Here is a 25,120-nt window from a genome sequence, read left to right as displayed (position 1 = left end):
TACCTTATATTTCCAAGAATTTTGGTCTTAAATAATATTTTTCTATTTTTTTTAAAAGAATTTCAGCTTTTCTTAGATACATTAAATTTTGGACCCAACTGAGCTTGAACCTTCAAAAAAATTGAGATTTACATTTATGATAAAATAGAACTACTAATTATTTTCCAAATATTGCTTTACTAAGCTGTACCAACTGTACCATGGGTGTCGCTAATAAGTTAAAATAAATAATGCGGACGCCTTTTAAATAAAATCAATCAAATGAACTACAAGTTCTGCAGATGAATGACAACAAATATAAAACTTTAATCTTTTAATAACTAATAATTTAGCATCAAAAACGGATTCTAAAAATTATAATTCTAAATTGGGTATAATATAGCCTACGTCACAGGTTGTGTTGTTCCTACTAAATTTAACCCATGAACGGCATTTTCTGCGAGCCTAACTTCAAGCCACAAATAAACAAACGAAGTGTTCGATCGTTTAAATAGCTGCTCGCCAGATTTTATTGCATTATAAAGAAAAGTTATTGAAACTAAATACAACTAAATAAACAACAACAACTAAAACAAATAACAACAACTACTAATAACAATAACTAAATGAACAACAACTAAATTCCATTCGTTTAGCATTGCGTCATATGTTGTTCCTACTAAATCGAAGTAGTTGTGTTTTTTTCATATTATACCCAATTACAACAAAAAAGAACAACAACAAAAAACTATCTCAGGTTGCCACGCAACCTAAAGTGAAATTTTAAAACAAATAAATCTAAGGAAAATTAAAGGTGGCGCTTCTGTCAAATATACATACGTTAATGACTTAAAATCTTAAACAATGGGTATAGGGATATGGAAAAAGTTTCCTTTTCCTTCAGATCTATGACGAAATTGAGGAAGTGGCCCCACAAATAAGTAGTGATGCCATTTATCCATAGGGTTCTGAGCCAAGGTGTAGTTTCAACCTTGCGGTGTTCTCTTGTCAAACGAAAGACGTACCCTCCTGGTAAAATTAATTCGCAATCCTGTCCAAATCAATGGCTGGCAAGCTTTGCTTGTCCAAGGGTCATTAGAAACAATAACAACAATACTATAATACTATAATTTGATTCTAAGTATTTTACGAAACAAACATTCCATCATTTTATCAGAAAAACTGAATCATGAAAACGTACCGATCGTTGTGATAACTATGACAGAATAGAGTAAAGCTCCAGAAAAAGACCACTGTTGCGTTGTAATATCATCATTGCCATCATAGCCATCCTTCTTCATAGCTTTCACTAAACTCATCTCATATTTCTTGAGTGTTGCCGTGGCATTTTCAAACCAGATACTCTCGTTGATAATTTCTCCACTTACAGTCAATAACCAAAGCTGTTCGATAAGATGTTCTTCCTCTTCCCTCATTTGAATCCTCTTCTGGCGCTCATTTTCAGCTTCAAGAGCCATGAAGGTGAAAGCTCCCATGACAGTGTAGCCAAAAACGAGGCTGCATAAGCCTATGTGCGAAAATATAAAGGTTGAGCCAGCACGGCAGTAGTAACGACACTTGGCGCATTTGGTCATATGATCAGTCTTGCGGAATGTCATGTTGGTCTTGAAAGCCTAAGCAAAAAAGAAACTATTACATTAAAACTAATAGATGGCTCTTTCATAAAATAGACGCTCTTTTCATAAAATAAAATATGAAACAATATGTTGGACAGTATAGTTTATAAAGCAAAATGCTATGAAGAACCGTTCAACTTTTATGTAAATTTTAATCCCTCAATGTATTTACTCGAAATTTTGTAAAAGGAATCAAAACGGAAACTTTATATTATTCAAAGTTACATATTTTATTTAAATTCTAAAATTTTATTAATTCAGTAAAAGTCCAAGTTAAAGAAAAGAACAAGAGGGGATGTTGTGATTTTCTTACTCAAGTGTAAGAAGAGACTTTGTGACTTGCTTATTTCTCGTCAGAAAAAATAAGCAACACAGAAAAGGGAAGAGAATGCGAGAGGAGGAGTTTAGAATTTCCAAAAATTTGCTTACGTAATATTCGTTCGTACAGCAAGAATCTATTAACAACCTTTCGTGCAATATTTTTATAACAAAAATTATTTTAGAATTAAAAATAGAAAAACAGTTCTCAACTGTTATGCTTGCTAGAAACCAGATATTATTTGAAACCTCTAAAATATCCTTCTTGTCATTTGCAATCATATTATGGATAAATACAAACTTATTAATCAGTTTATTGAGTAAAAAATTCTAAAATTAACACATTATTGAGATGATTTTCAAATTTTTAAATATAATTGTCAGATAAAACAGCATATTAAAAAAATATTTTATCAACCGATTATTTTGCAGCTGTAGTTTGTACATTGTAAAAACTTTTTTTCTACTATACGTTTGTAAATGGCATGGTATCAATATTCATATTTGTTATTATATGTATAGATATTATTATTACATGTATAGATAATGTTATAAAAAAATACCAAAGTTATGAAAATATAAAATTGAGTCATGAAAAACAAAATTGAGTCATGAAAAACAAAATTGGTAAATTGAAAAAGAAAATTTAAAATTTTGCAATGGGATACATATGGAATGGATTATATATGGAAAAAACGAACATAGAACTATTTTTAATGCTTTGTATTCAAAGAATATGCAGTTTAATACTTAAAATTCAATAAAAAAAGTTTTTTGGTAATAAATTAATAAATAAATTAATAAGTAGGACGTTTTACGTTATTTTCTTACCAATTAGAAAATAATTCAGATTAGTTACATGAAAAGGCTAAGTATGAACATATTTTTTTAAAAAACTTTAGTTAGATTTATTTTTATAAAATGTGCGCAGAAGAAAAAAAAACTTTTGAGCATGTTTTAAAGAAATTTCAGCAAACTAATGTGGAAAAAAATTATCACTGATAACTACATAGTTAAAAAAAACCCTGTTCATACAGAAAAAAGAAGTTAAAAAAGAAATTTCAAATAATATAATTGAAAATTTTTTTTTCTCCATATTTAAAACAAAAATTCTTATACACTCTCCATTGCTCCATTGCTGTTATTGTAACAATATCAACTTATTACAACTACTATATTACTGAACATTTTGGGAAACATCAAAGAGTTATTTTAATTATAAGCAGACATCATACATAACAAAGTAAGAAAAACTGTTATTATATAGAAGCAATTATAATTTACAACGATAACCAGTTTTGGAAGTAAAATTATTATACTTCTACGTATAAACAATAACAACGATTCAAATTTTGATTATGTCTAATTTTGATTGCATGTTATGATGTAATCATGGTTAAAAGTAATAGGGATTACATGTTTAGATAATTAAATATACTCTTGTTGAGAAATATTATTGCTCTTTTTATTCTAACAAAAATTATTAACTCCAACTTTGATCTTAACATTATATTAGTGAATCGCAAATGAGATTTATTTTAAATGTATTAAGCTACACTAACAAGAGCTAGAAAAATTATAATTGATTACAAAGTATTATAATTTATACAATAAACTTTAGTAACATTATTCGAAGTAATCATTATACTTTTATAAATAATTATGATCTTTGATCTTATAACTACATCTAATTCGATCATATTTTATGGAGTAATCATGTTATAATATATTTTTGGTTAAATATAATCTTGATTACGAGTAAATTACTTTTGTAATCAATTATATTTTGTCAAAATTGAATACTTACCTCTCAGGTTGTTTAGAAAAATAATCTCATGGAGTTTTCAGTTATCAATAATATTATGTCAAAATCGCATTGACAATCTAAAAGTTATCTTGTGGAATATCCAAAACTAAAATCTCTTCCTGTATTAATATTAAAATTTAAACTTCCCGCCAAAAGCTATGGACAGCATGGTCTGTTCGAAACGGTTTCATTTTCGGTGACTAAAAGTTGTAAGTCCAAGACGGAAGATTTAATGTGTATTCCTCGAAATCTTCACTCTAAATTCGAAAGAAGAAATCTCGTCTTAGCTGGCGGAAGGCCCATTTGTCCGGGAAGATAGTGTTTTTCTTTCGTTTTTATTCCTGTTCTTTTCATTTACTGTTTGGTGTGTACGTCATTAGCTTTTTTACAGATATATTCTTAGTCCTAGACAAGGAGTTGTGTTTCTTATTTCGATGGGATGTGTCTTCTCCAGCAACATGCCGCTTTATGAGGTGATGTCACCAAAAATGCTGACGACTGTCTAAAAGCTTTATTCTATGAAAGGTCAAATACAAAGGATTGTTTCTTTTGTCATATTAATTAGCACTGCAACATCGATGTAATTATAGGCCAAACTACGCAACGTTTTTATACTTAATTAACAATTGCTACAAATACAATCTTCTTATATAATGTCATACAAGCAAGATACAATCATATAATTGCATACATTCATGTATTAACACTAGATTGCCTAAGGACAATCGCCTAATTTTGACTGCTTTTAATTTCAATTAGAAAAACAATGATGTATACAATTACACAATTTCTTAGAATTTCGTGACTTTTTGAACAACATATAATTTTTTTTAATGCTAATATTTACTAATAACTTGTTACATAACTGTAAATAATATAGAAAATGCTGAAGATTAATTTTAAGCAAATTATTAAAATTAAGCAATAACGCATTCACAATTTAGTCATTTTAAATGCTTTTTGGCAATATAGGTATATGCTGGTTTTCCGTCTTTCTAGTGTTAATTATGTAATTACAGTTGGCAATGACCATTAGCGCAAAAAATAGATTATTAATTTTAACGTATTTCAAAGGAAGTTTGTATGAAAAACACATGGTGGAAGTCACTGTATCACCGATTAGGAAATAATCAATTTCTTAAAACTTGGAATTCGGCAAATATTGAAACAATATTTTTTAAAATTGACTACCACCATCTCTTAAAATGCGGAAAACGAATTTTGAGAAATTATATCAGTTTTTTAAAATCATATGTTATTCCTATGTGAAGAAACACTGATTTTTATAATTTATTATTAAATATAATTAACATAATTATTTGACAATTATTTTTAAAAGCTGGAAATTTTCGTATTAAAAAAAAATAGAATTTTTTTTAAAACTAGTCATTTTTATAGCATTTTATTTTTTTTCTTTAGTTCTTACAATAACAATGCCCTTGTAAATTAAAACTGATTACTAATTTAGAACTTACTACTAAACTTAAAGAGTCTTGAGTTTTAGGGAACGTCTGTAAAAGGTGCTTTAATGATGATACCAATTTCTCATCTTGAAAGACCGAAAAATAAAAATACAATGTCTGAGCAACCTTAAGGGTTAATAAAACTAAATAGAATCTTCCAATTACGTAATCTTTTTCGGTAAACGAAAAATACTTCATTTTGGTATATTTCATATTTTTCCTTCTTATTATTCATTTATTTATTTATTTTCTCATTATAACACTGTTCCTAGAAAACAGACCTGAAAAATTATTTAAAAATCACAAATCTCGTATAAGTTTCATGAATGGGATAAGTGTCTTTTTATGGGGGGTATCTCCCCCAAAAAATTCAATGGGGGCTTTTAATAATAATAAATACATCTACGTCAATATATAAATATATTTTTTTTTAAAAAATATTTAAATGAATTTCCGTTAATTAGATTACTAAGAAAACTGTGAAATTGCATATTATTTATGACATTTCAACATGAAAAATAAAGAAAAAGGTCTACTTCGTCTATTGTTTACATAGCTATGCATCATGAACAAAAGATAGTTCTACACACTAAGAAACTACTGGTATAAAATGAGTTTCCTAAAATAATATAAAATACCGTTTCCTTTCTTTTAATTATATAAACTTATACGTAAAAATGTGGAAACAAGCAAATTTTTGCAAATGGTCCAAAAATTAGAGAGTCGAAATAAGTGAAATTATATATTAAAATACATTAAACTATGATATATGAAGACAGATTTATCTATAGCTATGGTAACAAAAACTTAATAGCACGAACTTACGACCATGAATTAAATAGGCATTACTGCAAGATAGACTGAAAATGATGTAGAAAAACCGCACTTGAGGAATATATAATTTATAGTATGAAACCTTCCCCTGTAGGCAATGCAAATCTCTAACAAATTCTCATGTTGTTTATGGATAACAAATGTTTCAGAACAATAAATCTAAGGTCTTGATGCAATAAATTCCACTATTCCATTTTAAAGCAGTTTTTAGTCCCTGGAGTTATTTGCAAGGGTGTGAAGAACTGAAATTTCTCTGCTAATCGAAATACGAAAACGTCATGCTGGTCTGTGAGGCCACCCAACATCACGAATGCCCACATCATAACACCTCAACCACTATACTGGCTCTATATGTTGGAGGAGATTAATTGGTCCTTGATTCTCGACATGCATGAATCTGTCAATAATCATGGCTCTTCAGTGAATAGAACATAAGATCACCGCAACTGTGTCCAAATTGGATGTTACTTGCTTCAGTTTAGACAGGCTCTTCTGTCACCTGAAGTGTATAGAGAATTTTTCGGGGTACAGAACTGAGATCTTATAGACCTATTAAAAATTGTTCTGAAGTCTGTTCGTTCCAAGTACATTTCAATGAAGCCTTGGTGGCGTTCAGAAAATGGAGATATCAAGCAGATCTGAATGCCATGAAGCATGTCTTGGAACACTTTTCTTTGCTAATAAACCTTTTCATAGAGGAGTCAAAAGGGGGATTTATTGTTCCAAAACCTTAAAATTTAGTAAATTTGAAAAATTATCCCAAATTGTAAATCTCGTATACAGCCTGCATTTTCGTCGTCACATGTAAGGGTGAAGAATATCATATGCTAATAACCTCTTAAACAACATGAGAATTCGTTAGGAGACCTGCATTGCCTTCATACTACAAATTATACTCCAATGCAATTTCCTTACATCATCTTCTATCTGTCTTGTTGCAATGCCTATTAATTCATGATTCATGTTCGTGCCATTACCTTTTTATTACCATAGTCAGAGTTTAATGTATTTTCATATAAAATTCCCCTTAACTCGGCTCACTAATATTTAAACTATTCGAGAAAATGTGTTTATTACTTCACTTTTACATATGAGTTTATATTATTAAAAAAGGGGGAATTTGAATTTTTTTTAAATTTTGGGAAACGCATTTTATACGCGTAGTTTTATAGAACCTAGTACTCTCCTTTAAATCTTAAAATTTGGTAAATATGAGTAATTATCTCAAATTATAAATCGGATAAACGTCATGAATTTTCTTCACTTGGAAGGATGCTGAATACCATAGATTTATTCTTGTCCTACCACAAGTGCCTTTTACTGCATTATTTTTTTGACTAATTTGTTGTGATATCTTTCAATTCATGATCTTGAATTCGTTTCAGTAGCTTTTCGATATCATCATTTTTCTCAGGGTTCAATTTTGTATTTTCATACAAAATTTAATTTAATTGAGTTCACTGATTCGTGAGTTATTAACGAAAAATTGTTTGTTCCTTCAGTTTTGGATATGAATACATTTCATTGAATTATCATATTATTTATCATAAGGATTTTATTTTTATGAAGAATACTTTTGAAAACATATTTTTATCTTACTGAGCATGAACCGGCAATTGTTTTTAATTTATACTATTTTCATAACCACAATATTCAACAAATAACGAAACCTCTATTCTTGAAATCTTCAGAAATGAGCATTAAAATCACGTCTTCTTCACAAGTATTTGTCTTCAAATTGATTTTGTTGCGAACAGAATAAAAATTTAATTTGATTTACAGATTCATATTCTTAATCAAATACACTTCAAACTTTTTCCTAACTTAGTCTTTGTTAATTTTTGTACTTTTCTTGTACATGCATACTCAGATCCTACGTATTTTATGCAAATGTATGATTAAAAGTAAGAATTTATGCACATTTATCTAAGGAAAGTAATAAATCTTTTATAGACTTAGTTTTAGTTAAAGGCGTATGGTTTTAAGAACGTATGTTTTCTCAACGAAAATAGTTTCTTTTTTTAAGTATTAAGAGACTAACAATTTAAATATTACTTGTTATGAATTTAAAAATAGAATAGTCACACATTGACTTCAAAAAGAAGGGCATAAGGCGGCATGATCAAAGATTATTGAGTTGGATATTTGTCTCTCAGAAATCTACAGATATTTTCTTTCCTTTTACTCCTCGTGTTTTGAGCTCTGGACTACCATTTTTTCTTCTTCTTTAATTTTTCCAAAGTGCAGATTTAAGTTTGCTTGGAACAATGTCATTCCTAACATGCAATTTAAAAAATAAGGTTTTAATATTTTTAACTTAACACATATCATTGCATGAATCAATATAGAGGATTAATCAGAGAAAAAAAAGGTGAAATATAGCGAATGAAATGCAATATGCTGTACTTGGCGCCATTTCTGCTCACAAACCCCATGATTGTTTGTCATTATTCTTTCTGATACAAAACAATTTTTTCCCTCAAAATTAAAAATTATTCCCGTAAAATGTACCGTCAACTGGGGATACCCTGTAAAAATATTCTGGATGAAATTCAGGTAAAATGTACTGACACCCTGGATGCAGCATCCGTATAATCTATTTATCCATTTACCGTAATTTTTGCAGTAATATTTAAATACAGTGATTTTACGGTAAATACTACTGTAAAAATTATGGTATAGCATATTTTTGTTCCGTAAAAATTGCGGTATATAATGTTTTTGTTCCAATAAAAAAAAATTCTAAAACAAAATTGTAGAAATTGATGGTAAAAATAAGGAGTGCCTTTTTACCGTAATTTGGTCAGAAATTTCTTAAAGTGTAATTTGAACCAAATTTCCATGTTTTTAGTTGCATATTCATTACGGAAGTATAATAAATGGACTTTAAACTTCTAAATTAAGTTTTGAATAGTTAATATGGTATAAGGAAGTAAATCGTAAAATTTTTCAAAATATAAATGCATTCTTTGTACTGTTCTTAAAATTTTGGTTACATAAACCAGCTCGGGATTTCTTTTATTTTTATGGAAGAATAAATACAATTCATATGTTTACCCCTTGCACAAGAATCAGCCAATAAAACGATATTACAAATTATCAAAATAATAATAATAATAATTTTAATGAATAAATAAATAAATTAGTAAAGTATTTCACATACTCATATAAAATTAATTTTTTTTCTTGCTTATTTACAGGATAATTAAATAAATATTTCAGATTTAAAAAACACGATAAGAAAAACTGTCTTTTTGTTAAGACTGATGATAAATGCTAAACCTTTCAGTAAAACTCATATTCAGCCCGTTATAAAAAATTATATCTTATGAGACATACAAAAAAATGTATAAAAGAAATGTAAAAAATGTATAAATTTTATTTCGTGAAAAACTCGTAAAATATTTCATAGATATGTTAGGTAAACGACTTAGTTCCCCCTTTGCTGCGAAACTGAAGTCAATACTGAATTTAAAATGTATAGTAAAATAGCTGGCCAAATGAATCACTACTGTTAAAAATTTCGGTATTATAATTTCAAATGTCCTTATTTTTAACGAATAAGTTTTTTATCTGTGACAAAAATGCAATAATAATGTTGGGAATACATATCTTCGATTTTTAAAAGGAATTATAAGTCAATGTTCTCTGAAAAATATATGATAAGCAGCGAAGTTTTTCATCGACAGTGTCACAAGGTCAATCACGTGCTGACAATTAACTAATGGACATTTAAGGCGCCATGGCCAAGACTTGGGAATTACTGCTCACTTCAAAAGAATTCAAATGGACGCAGTCATTGTATTTAAGAATATTAAATGATGTGATGTCAAAACGATGATTGGGTCCACTTTGTACTACTTTATAATAAAACAGAACAACGTGGACAAAGCACAAATAAAAGTGCATAAATGGACACACATTATTATATCGGTTCCATTAACAATAATCCTCCTCATTGTCTAAACACAAGTATGACAGTTTTAAGAATATTCCCAATAGAAGATAAGATTTAAGTTTCCCTTTAAATTTTAACACAAATTATTTTTTAAATTCTGAATAATTTGGTACTTTTGGGGCAGAAGAAGTTAATTTTATTTAATTAAATTTATAGGAAGCAATTCCAAAAATGAGTAAAATGAGACATTCCTAAAATTGTGTCCACAATTTAAGAAGTGTTTTTTTTTCCTTCACTTAAATAAAACATTATATTATTAATGTAGTGATGCTCGTATATTCATTTGTATTAAAAATATGAAAGTAATATTTTAAAACTAGTTATTATCTCAAATGTTTATAAATAAATTGCAAAACAGGAGTAGATTCTTATTTTATACCATTTCCAACTTCGCAGGTACAAATAGACGTTTCATTAAAATGTAAAAATTTTTCATCGTTGAATGTGAAAAATTATGAACTGTTATTTAAGATGGTCCAATTCTTTTCCACAATTGCTTTGGGAATTACCTAAATGCCTTTTCTTTCACGAATGAAACGAAAGTAGAATTATTTGTTATGTTTCTTTTCAGCATTTTAGTTAGCTCATTTTTGCTTTCTTAAACGCTTTCTGAGAATAGCTTTATATAAATAAAGTACTTTATAGTTCTTGCCATTGATTAAATAAATAAAAACTGTGACAAAAATCATAGCATATGAATTAATATCAAAATAATGTGAAATATATAAACTAAGTGTTCTTATTTAAGCATTATTTTCTAATTCTAAGTGTTCTAATTTTTGAAATCAAAAATCACCAAAATTTAAAAGGAATTTTTTTTTTAAAATTTGTTTAAACCTGACTTTTTTAAACATACAGAAAAAAACAACAAAAAAAACAGAAAAATTTATTTAAATTAATGGAACAAACCAGTACTATACTTAATAAAATGTTTTGAGGTATGAACAGCAGCCAAAGGTCTATCCCACCTGCAACAAATGTTTCTTCAGTGCAGGCAGCCCGGCCCACCTCCATAGCTGTGTGGATTTTGAAAAGGAGGACTTTCTGCGCGACCCGGTCTTGTTTTTTGATTTTCTGAGGGTGAATGGACTCATGGACCTGGTCTAGCTCCGCCAGACCAATGGGGATGAGAAACAACAACAACAACATAAAATGTTTAATAACAATAAAAAAAACTTAATAAATATATTAATTTATACAATTAGACAACAAGTTAAATATTCCAGTATTACGCATTAAAAAAAAAATAGTTACCATCTAAAAGTCAATGAACATTCCTGCAAATGGTGAGAAACTAGCGCAAAATTAAAAAGTAACATTTAAAGAAAAACCTGCATTATCCTTAATGTCAGACTAAGTTAATTTTTTTTTCTAGTATTTTAAAAATATTAACCGATTTGGTAAAGATCATCGTTTTAAATAAAGAAAGAAATATCCACGCGAATCTTAAAAAAGTTCTTGAATCAGAATAAATAAGTCTCCTACTGACGGTTAAGTCAACCAATCTGGTATACTTCCTATATAAGCTATTCTCCCTGCGATATTCTTGTTTCCATAGCACCAGATGGCCTCAGACTTTGGGGCAGGGGGAGTTCTTACAGTAGACAAATTATAGATCGGCCATATTAATCCCTGCTCTGAGGTCACAGGTCAGGTGGATATGAGCTATCTTCTCGCGTTGAGGGTGTCTCATTTTTACTGTTCCGCTATGGGGGCCTCTCTGGCCAAGCGGTATCGCCCGCCAAACTCTGTGCGAAGCGTGGAGGTGGCCGTAACCCTGGATGTATTCTTTGTTATGTCCTTCTCTAAATTGTTTTATCCTACTTGACAACCCTTACGGAAATATCGAGTTATTTTTGAGAGATAAATGAGGTTGTTATTTGAATACATCTTAAGATTGAAATGCATATGCAAATGTATAGCTCAAAATTTACCTTAAATATACCTCCAGAGATATCTATGTATCAACCTGAGGTGTTTCATTTTACATCTGTGGAGAGGTAGATATTTACTACTTTAAGGTGTTGCGTTTTCAACCTTTGGTTATTCTGGATCTACCTCAAGTGTATTTTTTGACAGCTGTAAAGGTAATTTTTTACTAACGTGAGGTGTTTTATCTCAGGTTATTATATTTCACCCTCAAGTATATATTTTTATTCTCATAGAGGTATTTTTTTATCAACTTAAAGTGCGTCATTTTACGCATCAAGTTATTACAGTTGGTGATCAAGTTATTATTTACATATCAAGTTACTTTTATTTAAATCTAAAATTTCAGTTTTTTACAAGTCAACAAAATTATTTTGAATACTGATTTCTGTCTCAATGTTGAAACTTGAAAGTATTGGAACCTAAAAGAAAAAAATATGAATTAGTAAGAAAGTCATACTTACAATAATAGTGGCAGGTTTTAAATATTAAAATATTGGAAATTGCTGCATTTTTTTCATAATTTAAATTAACTGGATGAAATTAATTTTCTTTTTCAGATAAATGACATTCCACTTCTGTCATTTCTATTCAATCCTCGAAGAAAAAAGCGTTTAAAACTGTGTCAGGCACCACAGCCACAAAATAAAATACATTGAAGAAAGTACTACCATTAACAACCTTTACAGAAATTCAAATATAAAATTCCAATCTTATTAGGAACTTTTAACACTTTTTATTTTCCCATTATTGAACCTACATCTTTCATTATGGTACTTGGTAATTTGATAATTATTTAATTCAGCATTAAAACCATACTTAAGAAACAATACTGACCTATTTCTAAAGAAATTAAAGTTTCCGAAATTCGTTAATTTTTCAAGTAGAGAACATTAAGCAGCGCATAAAAATGCTCATAACCTTGAAACAACTTGTCATCTAAACTTGAAATCTGGTTTTATTTAATTGTGCTTAATATTCTAATTAGTAATAATCATCTCAGTAAATAATTATAATGGGTAAATTGTTAAAAAATAACATGAAGTAAAAAATAACAGCTCTGTGATCAAACGTGAAAAAGTGAGCTGATACAGTTACTAGTTTTCAGTTATCAAATACCAGGCAAACTATCGTTTTCAACAATTACATAAATTCAGTAGTTTATTGAGCAAGATAACTTTTTCTTTTGGCATAAATTCAGAACTATTTCCCCGGGGAAGACTGAGCAGTAGCTTTCTAGCCACTTCTTCCTCGTTGCTGCACATCTGCTAATTACAGCCTATAGGTCAGGTCATCTCAGCAATTTCAGGGAACTACTTGCGGATGAGCTTTGTAAATATATATGTATTTTACAAAAAAAAAAATCCCTTGTTAATCAGATTCAAAATGCAGTGTTACATATTTTTACTCATAAACAATACAAACTTTGCATACATACAAATATCCAAGCAAACGATCAGCATAGAGTTGTAGTAGAATTTCAAAGCAAAATTGCTATTTAAAAATCTTCAATGATTTATTTGTAATCAATTTTCAATGATTTATTATTGATTATTTGTATTCATTTTTCAATGATTTATTTGTAGGAGAAATTATGAATATTTTATTCAATTAATCAGCTTGCATACTGCTACGTTGAAATATATACATATAAGCAAAAATAAAAAAGCAGTCATATTTGAATAAATAACAAGCAATAAAATATACTGTGCCTTACCTGCTGTAACGATTTACCAGTAGCTTTACCCCAAACAGCAACGAGAAATAATCCGATATTTCTTTCTTATTGCTAAGCCTACATCAATAGCCTATCCACCGACTTTAATTAGTTAAGATCAGGACGCGTCTTTAAAACAAAAATAATAAAATTTAAGTTTGAAAATTGAAGCATATTTGATTAAAAGTGATAAAACTTAATCAATAAATGTCAAACACACTTACCAAATTTCGCATAGACTTTCGATTGTCAACACTTAACACACACATGCCATTCGCCTGCTCGCTCGGAACTCTGGGAAGTGAGCTAGTTAATATGAAGTGTACTTTAAACAACCTCAAAATAAGCCTAAGTATAAATAAAATGTGACTTCATACACCTCAATATATACCTGACTCTCCTTAGTTGAAATAAGGTAAATTTTTTTATACCTCAAAAATACCTCTTTTTTTATAAGTGTCAGAGAAACAACCTGGTATACCTTAGAAATCACCTCATCAGTCTAGATGATTAGAGTGAATTTAAAACAACCTCAAAATAAGCTTAGGAAATAAATAAAATGATTTCATACACCTCAATAAATACCTCACACCTCTTTCGTTGAAATAAAGTAAATTTTTTATACCTCATAAATATCTTTTTGTTATAAGTGTCAGAAAAACAACCTGTATACCATCAAGTCATCTCATCAGTCTGGTTGATTTGAAAAGAATTTTAAACAACCTCAAAATGAGCTGAAGTGTATGTAAAACAACCTCGTACATCTCAATTACAACCTTTATGAGGCATAATTTTTATGGTTGTTTTCTCAGCAACCTCAAATATACCTCATATATATACATCGATACCTCAAATATACGTAAGGGGATGTTTCCCAGATCGTCGCTAATAGCCCATTGTGCAGCTCTAGTGCGACGTAAATGAACTACAACAACAACGCACGATAATTTTCGCAAGGGAAAAGTTTATGAGCCTAAATTGAGCAAACAAGCCTGTATGTAATTTCAGTGAAGCAATGCTGTTTTATTATGTATCAAGCTTCGGTCAGTGTGCGAATGAGTCGCGGCTTTGATCAGCGTGTAAATTGAAGGAACAGAGGGTGTGTATTATCGATTTAAGTTAAAATGTATTACCGTAAAGTGCTCAACTTATTTGCTCAAAAGGTCATCGGGCTATTCGTGATCGTAATGCTCGAATACGCCATATCCGGGGAAAAGACCGGTTCCATGACTTCCTCTCCTCCTCTTCTCAGTTATATATAGATGTACTACGAAATTTTCCCCTTTCTTAATATTTTTCGTATTTAATTGACACAAATATTTTTTACAATTGGCGATAGCAACACTCGAATACGCCATCTGGGGAGAGACCGGTTTCATGCCTTTAGCCCTTCTCCCTTCCCTCTCCTCCTCTTTTCAGTTGTATGGTTGGAGTTTTCTACACTAGGGAACGCTGCAAGCTCGGTACATCCTAAATTTCCGGGTTACTGTTTCCGTTGTATTTTAAAGCCATTTGGCATCATTGTGTTTTGAGATTCTTGCAAACAATGTATTTGATTACTTATTACTTATGTTTACAATGCTAACAATACTTGTGTTTACAATACTAAAAGTGTTAACACTAACGTAAGATGGTGCACAGCTTGCAACACGAACAAACAGTAATAAACAAATGGAAAGAGGCCAAATCAAGACTGCCAAAAAAGCGAGTTATTCAAAATCTAGCAACCATGTCACCTTTTTTAATAATAAATAACAAAATAACTAAAACAAATTTTCACTCCAAACTCCCCAGAATTACATAATAACATTAATATCTTATGAAATACGGCAGATTTGAGCTCAGAAATTATCTAATTTATTTCTTTTATTGAAAACAAAATTATCCGTTTGAAAACATCGCCTATCAGAATAACATGTAGTAAGCAGCTGCAAACTTTTTAACCGGAAATAGAGTAGGTGCCGATCTCGAGATTGTTATTGTTTACATTTCTATTGAAAACACCATCCATAGGAATGTACTACGCTATTTTCCCTTTTCTTAATATTTTTCCTTTTTACTTAATAAAAATATTTTTTTAAAATTTCCGTGATGCTTTTTTTTAGAACTATGTTTAATGTAGTTTTAATTCCATATAATTTTCCAACTTAAAAGATTTTAATCTATATAAAAATCAAGAGAGAAACTAACGTACTTCCTTCCTCTATGACTTTCCACACGCTAATGGTGAAAGCATGTGCTAATGTAAACAATAACAAGTGTCCTTAAACCGGAAGAAATTTAGAAAATTTCCGGTGTATCCCTCCGCATATGTAATGACTACGAGGCGATGTGTGAACAAGCCAAATATTCTATGCAGTTTTGTTATTGTAATTTGGTCTCAAATCTAAACATAATTGTACCATTCATAAGAGCTTTCAGAAATGTATTGATTCTCAGAGGTCGTAAGGCCAAAAAAAATTTTGGAAAGTTAATATCTCATTGTGAATAATTCTTAAGGTTTGCCATGTTTTGTATTTTATCCCTTATTTGGCTACATTTGAATAAAATGTCCCCAAAAATATCTTTTTAAGTTAGCCTAATTAGAAAATATTCCAATGATTATAATATTAATATGATAATGCTGAAGTTTAAAAGCTGAAAGAAAGAACTCGGTACATGTGAAATACTGCAAAAGATATGATGCAATAATATGATGGCGCGTTTTCTCAATCTGCGGCGAAAAAATATATCGGAAGCAGTAACCCGGAAGTCTGGAAAGAGCAATTTTACCACTAGTGCCGCCACCCTTAGCTTTACACGATCACCCATCCATAGGTAAAGAGTTCTGATTTACGCCACCTGCAGCCCAATTCGATCGCCAATTTCCACCGCACTTTTTTTGGAACTATGTTCATTGTAGTTTTCAGTTGCAAATAGTTTCCGAATTTGAAAGGTTTTAATTTATTTTAAAATCAAGACAGAAAATAACGTACTTCTATGACACTCCACAAGCATGTGAGTGTTGCCATAGGTAGAGAGTTCTGCTCTCGTGGCGTCTTCGATCGCCAATCAAAACTAAAGGGATTGTCATGACATGCCTTCGGATAATCCTCAGGGTTTTTATTTCTGCCCATTTGAAGCAGGTCATAACAGAATTTAAACTGGTAAGCTATAAGCTTCAGCAATCATGGAAAAGCAACGTATATCCCGCTTAACCCTAAATCAATCGTCCAATTTAAATAAACAAACTATTCGTCAGAAACTGCCAGAAAAAGATTTAAAAATGAATCATTCAAATTCAAGCAAGGTAAATATATATTTTTTTATGTAACCGGGTTTTTTTTCATAGCATACTGTAATATAACAGAGTAAAACATTCAGAGCAATAGTGTTGAAATGTTCATCTAATAGTTAAGCTTTTAAAAACACTTCAAACAATGCTATAAACAGTCACACACGATTGAAATTTCATGTATTATTGCGCATGAAAATATATTTAATTAGTTACTAATGGAGATTTGATGAATTATGTTCTGTGCCACTTATGTAATTATTGAATTTAAATCTTGCTATGCATTGAACCGTTCGCTATCTGTGGTTGCAAGATTTTTTTACACTATTTTATGGAAAGTTCTTTATAATTTCGAGTATATCATTTGCTTGTCCAAATTTGGATTATAGCCAAAAAATGAATTTTTGGTGTTTGTTTAAAAAATATGAAAGAAGTATATTTATTCTCTATTCTATGTTTTTTAAAAGTAATCTATCAGATTAAATTTTCCTTCTTCACGGTTTCAATAGAAAGTTTATGACCTTTTAGAAGGTTCTGAGTTAAGTTTTAAGTCGTAGATATTTCTTTTAATCTAAGTTTTGTATTGACTATGATTTACGAGAGAAGTTGAAAATTGTTCACCTTTCCTTCTGAATAACAGCGGTTATTAAAATATCTAGTTCAACAAAGCTTCAGCTCCTGAAACATGTATAAAACTAACAAATATAAAATCATGATCAATTAGAAATATGCTTATTAACTTTTAAGGGGTTATTCAGTATTAGTATCTATTTACATCAGCTACAATTGTCTAGGTGGGAAATGTATTTTAGGCTTGTAAAGATTTAAAAATAAATGTGTCGAGGTTTTCTTGGGGTAGACTATGACTTATATCCTGTTAATTGGTCTTTGGATCTGTTTTTTTTTTAAAAATTTTCTTGTGGGCAGAGGCGTATCTATGGAAANTAAGTAAAAAAATCGTTGATGTTGATCGATTTTGCGCCTTTTTGAAATAATGCGCCCATGGCATTCGCCATACTTGCCATACCCTAGATACGCCACTGCTTGTGGGCCATTGTATCGTGTTTTCCCTAAGCGTTTTTCGAAGAGAGAGTTAAAATTTGTGTGATACATGGCCCCAGAGATATTTACATCTTTTATTTCAGAGGAGGGTTTATTATTATATATTTCTTAGTGATTTTAAATTTTAGCTTTAATTTTTTTAAATAAATACCTTTTATTTAAAAATGCTCCTTTTAATGTTAATTTCGCATAATTTTCAGTTCAATTATTATTCAAAAGCTTTAAATTTTTCTGTTATTTTGATTATGAGTGAGAATTACATAGTAAAATATACACATAAGACAATAGTATTAGAGGGTAATTTAAATAATTGAGGATCAAATTCAGTTATTACTTAATAATACCTACATATTTTGATAAATTTTAACGGTAGTAAGTGAGTGCCCTGCCAAAACTCATACTGCCCTTTTCTATGAGGAAGCGCCCTGCCCTTTTTTATTCCTAGGAAGAACTGTTACAGTAGTTGCCAAAACTTAGCATTTGTTTTGGCATAGGTTCTGATAGGGATTCTATGATTCATTCTAAAATTATAGGCTTTTTTCAGGTAGCGACGACACAAAAAAATTGTGTCCGAAATCTCTTATTTTTTGTATTAAGGTACGGAAGATGGTACTTAATGATAAAAACCTACAGTCGGGCTTAATATTAAAAAAAAAGTATTAAAATCATTATAAGTTTTTATTAAAATAATGGAATGATAACATGGTGTTCGAAATAACAATTTTAATGAATATATTAAAGTATATTTTAGTCTTTTTTTTCCCACTTGCTAAAGAGTTTTTTCCAATTTACTAAAATTTGCTTTGCTGTTTTATCAGAACATATTCTTGGAGCATGTGCACTGCCCAAATAATAATGAATTATGAGTTTATAGTTTAAACTATTTCTGAATTTAAAGAAAAAAAGAACCAAAACAGGGCTCGAAAAACCGCCCATCCGCCTGGCCTCGGCGGGCAAAAATTCCCCGCGGACAAACAATTTCTCGAATCCGACGTCCACGCAGATGGCCATTTTCCCGTTTATGTTCGTGATACATTTTTAATTTTTGTTATCTTACAAGAGTCCAGGCCTCACTTCTAAAATGACCCTCTAATCTAGAAATACAGCAACATACTGTGCATGGTGAAATGGATGTTTTCTCTGTCTGGGAGTACTGCAGCGGTTGAAAGGGGCTTTTCAACAATGAACTTACAAAAAAACACATTATGTACTGGTCTTAAACAAGAAGCGTTAAACGCAATAATGAACCTAAATGGAAAACCCTTTTCAGATTTCTGTGCAGAAACCTATGTAAATTATTGGATTGATTGTGGAACTGGCAAATGTTATATTTGATTCATTTAAAAAACGCAGTACCCTCGGATAAATTGACATTCCAGATAACTTGACCTTTGTCATTTAAATTATTTCATAAAAGAAATGCTAGGTTAATATTAGTAACCTGTATTTCTTTTATTACTGTATAATGTAATGCCAGTAACTACTAATTCATTGTGCAATTTATATAAATGTTTGTAATAAATAAGAGAACATTATATATTTATTTATTTAGAAGCTACGGGTTAGTTTCAAAGGAGGACGGGACATTGCTGGACAAGCCCTCCTCTGGGACGGGTAAAATTTCTGAGTTTTTTCGAACCCTGAACCAAAAAACTAACTACAGCACTACAAGTGTTAATTTTGAAAGATAATACATTGAAAAAAATGTATTTGCATTTTAGTGAGAAATAATGCTTCATATATTTGTTGGTAGTAAGAGTTGTGAGTGAGCGAATAAAATTAATAAAAAATATTTATTTAAAATAATGTTTCTAACTTTTGAAATATTGTAATAAAGACCTCTATTAATATTTTATTAAACAACTAAGTTTCTTTTTTCTATCCAAAAAAATCGGAAATATCTTTCATTTACATCATTTTTGTTTGTTTGCAGAAAAATACCTGAATAAGTCAATTTTATTGATAATAATAATAATTATGCAAAGCAAGCATAATTACTTTAAAATCTCAATTATTCGAACCTATATACTTCAGTTAACCAAAGTTAATTCTGAAATGTTTTTTTTTTTTTTTTGCCCATGTATTTAATTTTTCTCTGTATTAAATTTCAATAATATGTTGCTATAATTCACTTATACTGAAATTTGTTATTTTGGTTTTGTTAAAGAAGCCTGAAAGTCTTGAAGAAGTCTGAAATATGTTCTTTGTTTGGTCCACCTTATTATTATTATTACTAGTGTAGTTTCCACCTAAGCTAAAAAAAAGTATATTTTATATATATTTTATGTATATGTGCTCGATTCTAAAATCTCTTCTTTGAAAATCCTCATACAGTAGGTATTTCCAGTCCCCACATTTCTATTATTCCATTTAAGGTTTTGATTGGATAATATATCTTTTTAACGGATTAAAATTTTTTCTGATTATACAGGGGTCCGTCCAGGCCGAGTTTACTACCGTTTAGTGGTACCTTCACAAATTCAACTTTAGGAAAAACGGTAGTTTCACAAATTCAATTTTAGGAAAAACTGCAGTTTCACAAAATACTTTTTCTTAAAATTTCATTTTTGTATCCCTTAAGTAACGATAAATTCATATTTTTGTGTTGATTTTTTAATATAATTTTTAATTTTTCACAAATTACGTCTAAATTTTCACAAAATAGGTACCTGTCAGAAAAACCTAGACAGACCCCTGTTATATCTGCATGACGTAAATCATTAGTTTTCAACTTTCTGATATATTCATTTTTAGATTTTATTTTTAAATTTAATGCCTGTTTTCAAAATTTGAGAAGCAGTTTTTAAAAAAATTGATTACTCTGTTAACTAAATTGAACTCAGTATCATGTGCAAAATAAATTTGTCTCAAAATGAATTTGAAATATTAATTTGATTATTACCTAAAAATACTTAGTATTTTATGTACAAGCAATATTAAAGTAGTAACTCAATTGTTTAATCAAAATACAGGCTCTTGTAATGTTAAAATACTTTTATTTTATGCCTTTTAAATATCTAGTTGGTTTCTATATTTCTAATTTATATTTATACGTTTCCTATATTAAACCTAACTTTGCAGGTTGGAGAAATTTTTACAGCTGCAGGGGCTGCATTTAACAAGCTTGGTGAATTAATAATGACTTTACATTCAGTTGGTGAAGCCTCTCCATCAAGGTAATTTTTAATCATATTTTTGTTTAAAATTATTTAAGAATCCTTAGTTTTTCATAAGTAAAAGTTTTCACGATATTGCATGTTTTTTTGTTTAGTTCTTTTAATATAATATTTACTATAAATGCAGTCGAACTAGCTTGTAACAAGTTTTTAAGGAAAACCCAGTTGTAACAAAGAAATTGGAAATACTTTGTTGATAAGTGTCTTGAAGCATAGCTTGCTTTTTACAAGTAAATCTTGGTTTTTGGGAGCAATATTTTGTGATTGAGAAATAAAAAGTATTAGACAAAAAAAATTTGAAAATGAGTGGAGAATAACTAGTTATGCATCTATTGACGCATAACTTATGAACCATTATGATTTTTTCGCGAACTTTTCTTTCTACGAGCACTGTGTTATAATGGGCAAATATTGTAGCCCCTTCCCTGTTGTTATAAGCAAGTTCGATTTTTTTTTTATTTGTTCGACTGTATTTTGTTTTTACTCATTTTTCTTTTAATTTAGTGGGAAATGGACAATGCAAGAAATGGATATGTTAAAATCTGCTGTGAAAACATTTGGCGGAGATTTAGAAAAGCTTAATGAATCTATCAAAAGCAAAAACATGTAATGTTTTAGTATTTTATGCCCTGATTTTCTGTGATACAATAGGCTGCGAAAAAGTGTGTGAAAAATATGTGTTGTCTTGTTTTATGCTATGTATCTTAATCAAAGTTGGTAAAAATCATATATTTAAAAAAAAAGAGAGAGATTTATTTAATTTAATCAGATTTTTTTTTGTATATTTACCAACCAAAGCATATGATAAAATGTATTATTAATACTCAATATTGTTTAAAAACAATATTATAACTGAAATAATAATATTTCTTATAATAATAATTCAAATTATTATATAATTATTGAAAATTAATAATTAAATACTTTAAATCATACTTATGTTTTCTAAGCTTAACTTATGTGCAACAACTTATAACAACTAATCAATGAAGACTGTGTGACAATTAGAAGATCAGAAAACATTACTGAAAAAATAATATTATTTTCAGATTTTAAGTTAATATAAATATAATCAAATTATTTATTTTTTTAAAAAATTTTTTGTAGTAGTGGGGAGAAATTAAAGAGTTTTTTTTTTTAATTTTTAAATTGTCAAGTAGAAAAGACCTCAACCATAATCTATACTCTTTGAGACAATTCCATGACATAAAGGACAATATAGCAAAAAATAAAAAGTTTAAAAAAAAAAATAAAGAAAAAATATCATAAAATATACATTTAATAGCATTCTTCCATTAAAAATATTCATATTTTTTATTAATTATTTTAGATATAAAATAAAAATTTGTAATGTTTAAGTATTTTGTATTAATAAAAAAAAAGTTTCTTAATGTTTTTATAGATTGTATTTATACCATCAGTCACATACAGAGTTTAACAGTCACACGAGCTTTTTCCCTGTTTGCTACTTTTTATAAGTCATTCTATGTGTATTTTTAATGTTTCCCATTAATTTTAAGTTTTTTGTTTTAACTAAATTTCAAAAGATAATATTATTGCTTATGGAAGATGTAGTATTTCGAAATAATGTTTTACTCCATGCCCTTTCTATGTCATGTCAGTCACATTTTATATTTTTATTCTAAATAAAACATTTATCAATTTCATCCCTTTTTCTTATATGCATAATATTATTAAGTTACAGTGAAACATCTTATATCTATATATTTTTTTAAAAAAATTATCAAATATCTATCAAAGGACAAATTGTTTAAAAACAAGAAAACCTATCAAAGTGTAATATCACTCACAATATAATTGCCCTTTTATGGTTTTGGTCTCAAAAAAATTATTTATACTATGACTTTTTATCATTTTTAAAATTGTTCATACTTTCCTAAGTATAAAATCCTTGTAAGTAAAAAAATTCAGCTTCTCTACCAGCTTTAGAACTGATATTTCCAGCCAAGCTGATAGTGAATTTTGTACATTCATCTAATAATTTATTTAAATTTTCTATTTTAAAATTTTGGCAGATGTTGTATAACAGACAGCTGAAAAGACAACATGAGCTGTTTGAACCTACTGCCTCGTCTATGTTTTTGTGTTATTGGTATATTATTGATTTATGGTATACAGTAGCTCAAATGAACTGAGCTTGATTTACATATAATAAGATATTAACAACTGATTTTAGAGTCATGCATAAAAACTTACTTATTAATTTTTATTATTTCATATTGCTAGTTTTTTATGTTTATTGAGTGTTAATTTTTTTTCTCTATAAATATTATACTTCCATGTTGGATTAATGATCATTTTTATTTTTAGCTCTCCTCAAATTAAACCAGCTCCTGTGCCTGTGAAAAGAAAAAGTTTTGAAGATCCCGGCACTGTTTTGAAAAAACAAATGACTGCAACCATCAAGACAGTTTCACAGGATAAAATCAGAGCATTAAATTCTGTGATATCTCAATCAACACCAAAATCAGCAGGTAGAGGTTGTTTAATAAATTCTATTGATGCATAAAGACAATTTATCGTGATATATATAAATTTAAATATATATTATTAGTATTAAGTTGAAGATCTGTTAAAAAAAGTATTGAACCACAATTTGTATTGATAATATAAATAAAACTTGGAGTGTGGGGCATAGCAACTATTTTGTATATTCTAATGTGCACGCTCAATTTTTTTTATGACTATTACTACACTAAGTTGATACTATACTGTTAAAGAGTTAGCATGAGTCATCGTTAGCATGAGTCATCTGATTTTATTTTGGAACACAGTAACAGAAAAAAGTGAGCAACTGTAAAAAGAGTTGAACATTGCATCAAATTGTGTCTGTAGCTTAGAGATTCTCTTGTGGTAACAATCCTCATAACTTAACTAGTGGTTCAACTCAATAAATGCTTCACAAATAAAAGTGTACAGTACACACAAAGAAACCTAAAGAAAACAGACCACCCTGAATAACTTGATCTATTAAACGGATCTTCACTCAAGTTTAAGGACTCAAACTTACTTCATTTGCAATAATATATAGCTTGAAAGGGTGCCCTTAACTATGCTAATTAAAAAGTGAAGTTACGAAATAAGACCCAAAAAACGTTGTTTCTCTATATAAAAATAACTTTTTTTTCGACAGATTCAGATTTTTTAATTCCCAAAGTATAGGGGTAGCCGCAATCTGAGAAGTATGGCCCCAATACTTTGGTTAAGAGAGTGCTCCAAAATTTTTAAATAATTTGTTCTTATACTTGTGTCTTTAAAAATTCACTATGTTATACATATTTTTTATTCAGCTTTTTTTCATGCTTATTTAAAACATGATTTTTTTATTTTTTAGATATAACTTTAAACATGTTAAATGCAATGGAACCGGAAGTTGATGTTGAAGGCTTGGCTGCCTCCAAGTTAGATTATGACAGTCCTGATAATTAAGCAGTGACATTTACCATTTGTGTGACCACTTTTTAAGTAAAAAAATATCCATTTGTTTTTAAAATGTATATGTGCTTGTGAATATTCATATGAAAAGCTTTCTGTGTGTAAGATCGGCTTATTTGCTAAAATGATTTTCTTAAAATTATTGAGTTTTCATCCAAATAATTCGTTTGTGGTTGTTACTGTTAAATAATTCTACCCCTAACTAATTTTCTAAATATTGGACTGTTCATTTAGTTATTTCATTGTATGTATAATATATTTTCATGGTCTTAAGTGTTATAGAACTATTTTGAAGTAACATAGTTTTTATTTCATTGTTTAAACACTGTTTTTTTTCCAATGTTTCTTCATTGTCATATTAACGTTTCAGATAAATTACAATTTTTTTTTATCTTAAAATCTATGTACAGATGATTTATATAACTCTGTTCATTGTAAATGTGCATATTTTTTAGTGTAAATAATTCTGTCTTGTAAAATATCATGAATAAAAGTTTTGTTTTACTTTAA

At 29.0% G+C, this 25,120-nt stretch overlaps 2 protein-coding genes across 5 annotated transcripts in view; one reads left to right on the top strand and one right to left on the bottom strand.

Moving 5' to 3' along the window:
* The window catches only part of LOC107454960 (potassium channel subfamily K member 18-like), a 23,483-nt gene extending 6,798 nt beyond the window's left edge, over window positions 1-16,685 (bottom strand). Inside the window, exons 1-2 of one of the 2 annotated variants that reach the window (XM_071177415.1) lie at window positions 16,618-16,685; window positions 1,181-1,613 (exon numbers count right to left, since the gene is read on the bottom strand). In XM_071177415.1, coding sequence (XP_071033516.1) covers window positions 1,181-1,613; window positions 16,618-16,653 — 469 coding nt within the window. In that variant the 5' untranslated portion in view covers window positions 16,654-16,685. Of the gene's footprint in view, window positions 1-1,180; window positions 1,614-3,741; window positions 3,944-16,617 lie in introns of those variants that run through there. The other variant, XM_016072328.3, reaches the window with a different exon arrangement.
* LOC107454971 (chromatin complexes subunit BAP18-like) lies at window positions 16,422-25,120 on the top strand. Of its 3 annotated transcripts, none has more exons than XM_016072349.3 (5): window positions 16,422-16,931; window positions 21,060-21,154; window positions 21,659-21,760; window positions 23,486-23,649; window positions 24,510-25,120. In XM_016072349.3, exons 1-5 carry the CDS (start codon window positions 16,812-16,814, stop codon window positions 24,602-24,604), a joined length of 576 nt encoding a protein of 191 aa, XP_015927835.1. In that variant the 5' UTR covers window positions 16,422-16,811; the 3' UTR covers window positions 24,605-25,120. The 3 variants fall into 3 exon arrangements, with proteins under 3 accessions (XP_015927835.1, XP_015927836.1, XP_071033517.1); XM_071177416.1 differs by lacking the exon at window positions 16,422-16,931 and adding an exon at window positions 17,138-17,224; XM_016072350.3 differs by lacking the exon at window positions 21,659-21,760 and having other exon boundaries at window positions 16,544-16,931.

The sequence above is a fragment of the Parasteatoda tepidariorum genome, chromosome 2 (genome assembly GCF_043381705.1).
Source record: "Parasteatoda tepidariorum isolate YZ-2023 chromosome 2, CAS_Ptep_4.0, whole genome shotgun sequence".
Taxonomy (NCBI): domain Eukaryota; kingdom Metazoa; phylum Arthropoda; class Arachnida; order Araneae; family Theridiidae; genus Parasteatoda; species Parasteatoda tepidariorum.
The sequence above is the reverse complement of the archived record's forward strand: the minus strand, read 5'-3'. Positions and strand labels throughout refer to the sequence as shown.

Coding starts and splice junctions, on each gene's coding strand:
- LOC107454971 (XM_016072349.3), top strand. CDS start 16,812: ATGGAAAAGCAACGTATATCCCGCTTAACCCTAAATCAATCGTCCAAT. Junction 21,155..21,658: donor GGTGAAGCCTCTCCATCAAG/GTAATTTTTAAT, acceptor CTTTTAATTTAG/TGGGAAATGGACAATGCAAG. Junction 23,650..24,509: donor ATCAACACCAAAATCAGCAG/GTAGAGGTTGTT, acceptor TTTATTTTTTAG/ATATAACTTTAAACATGTTA.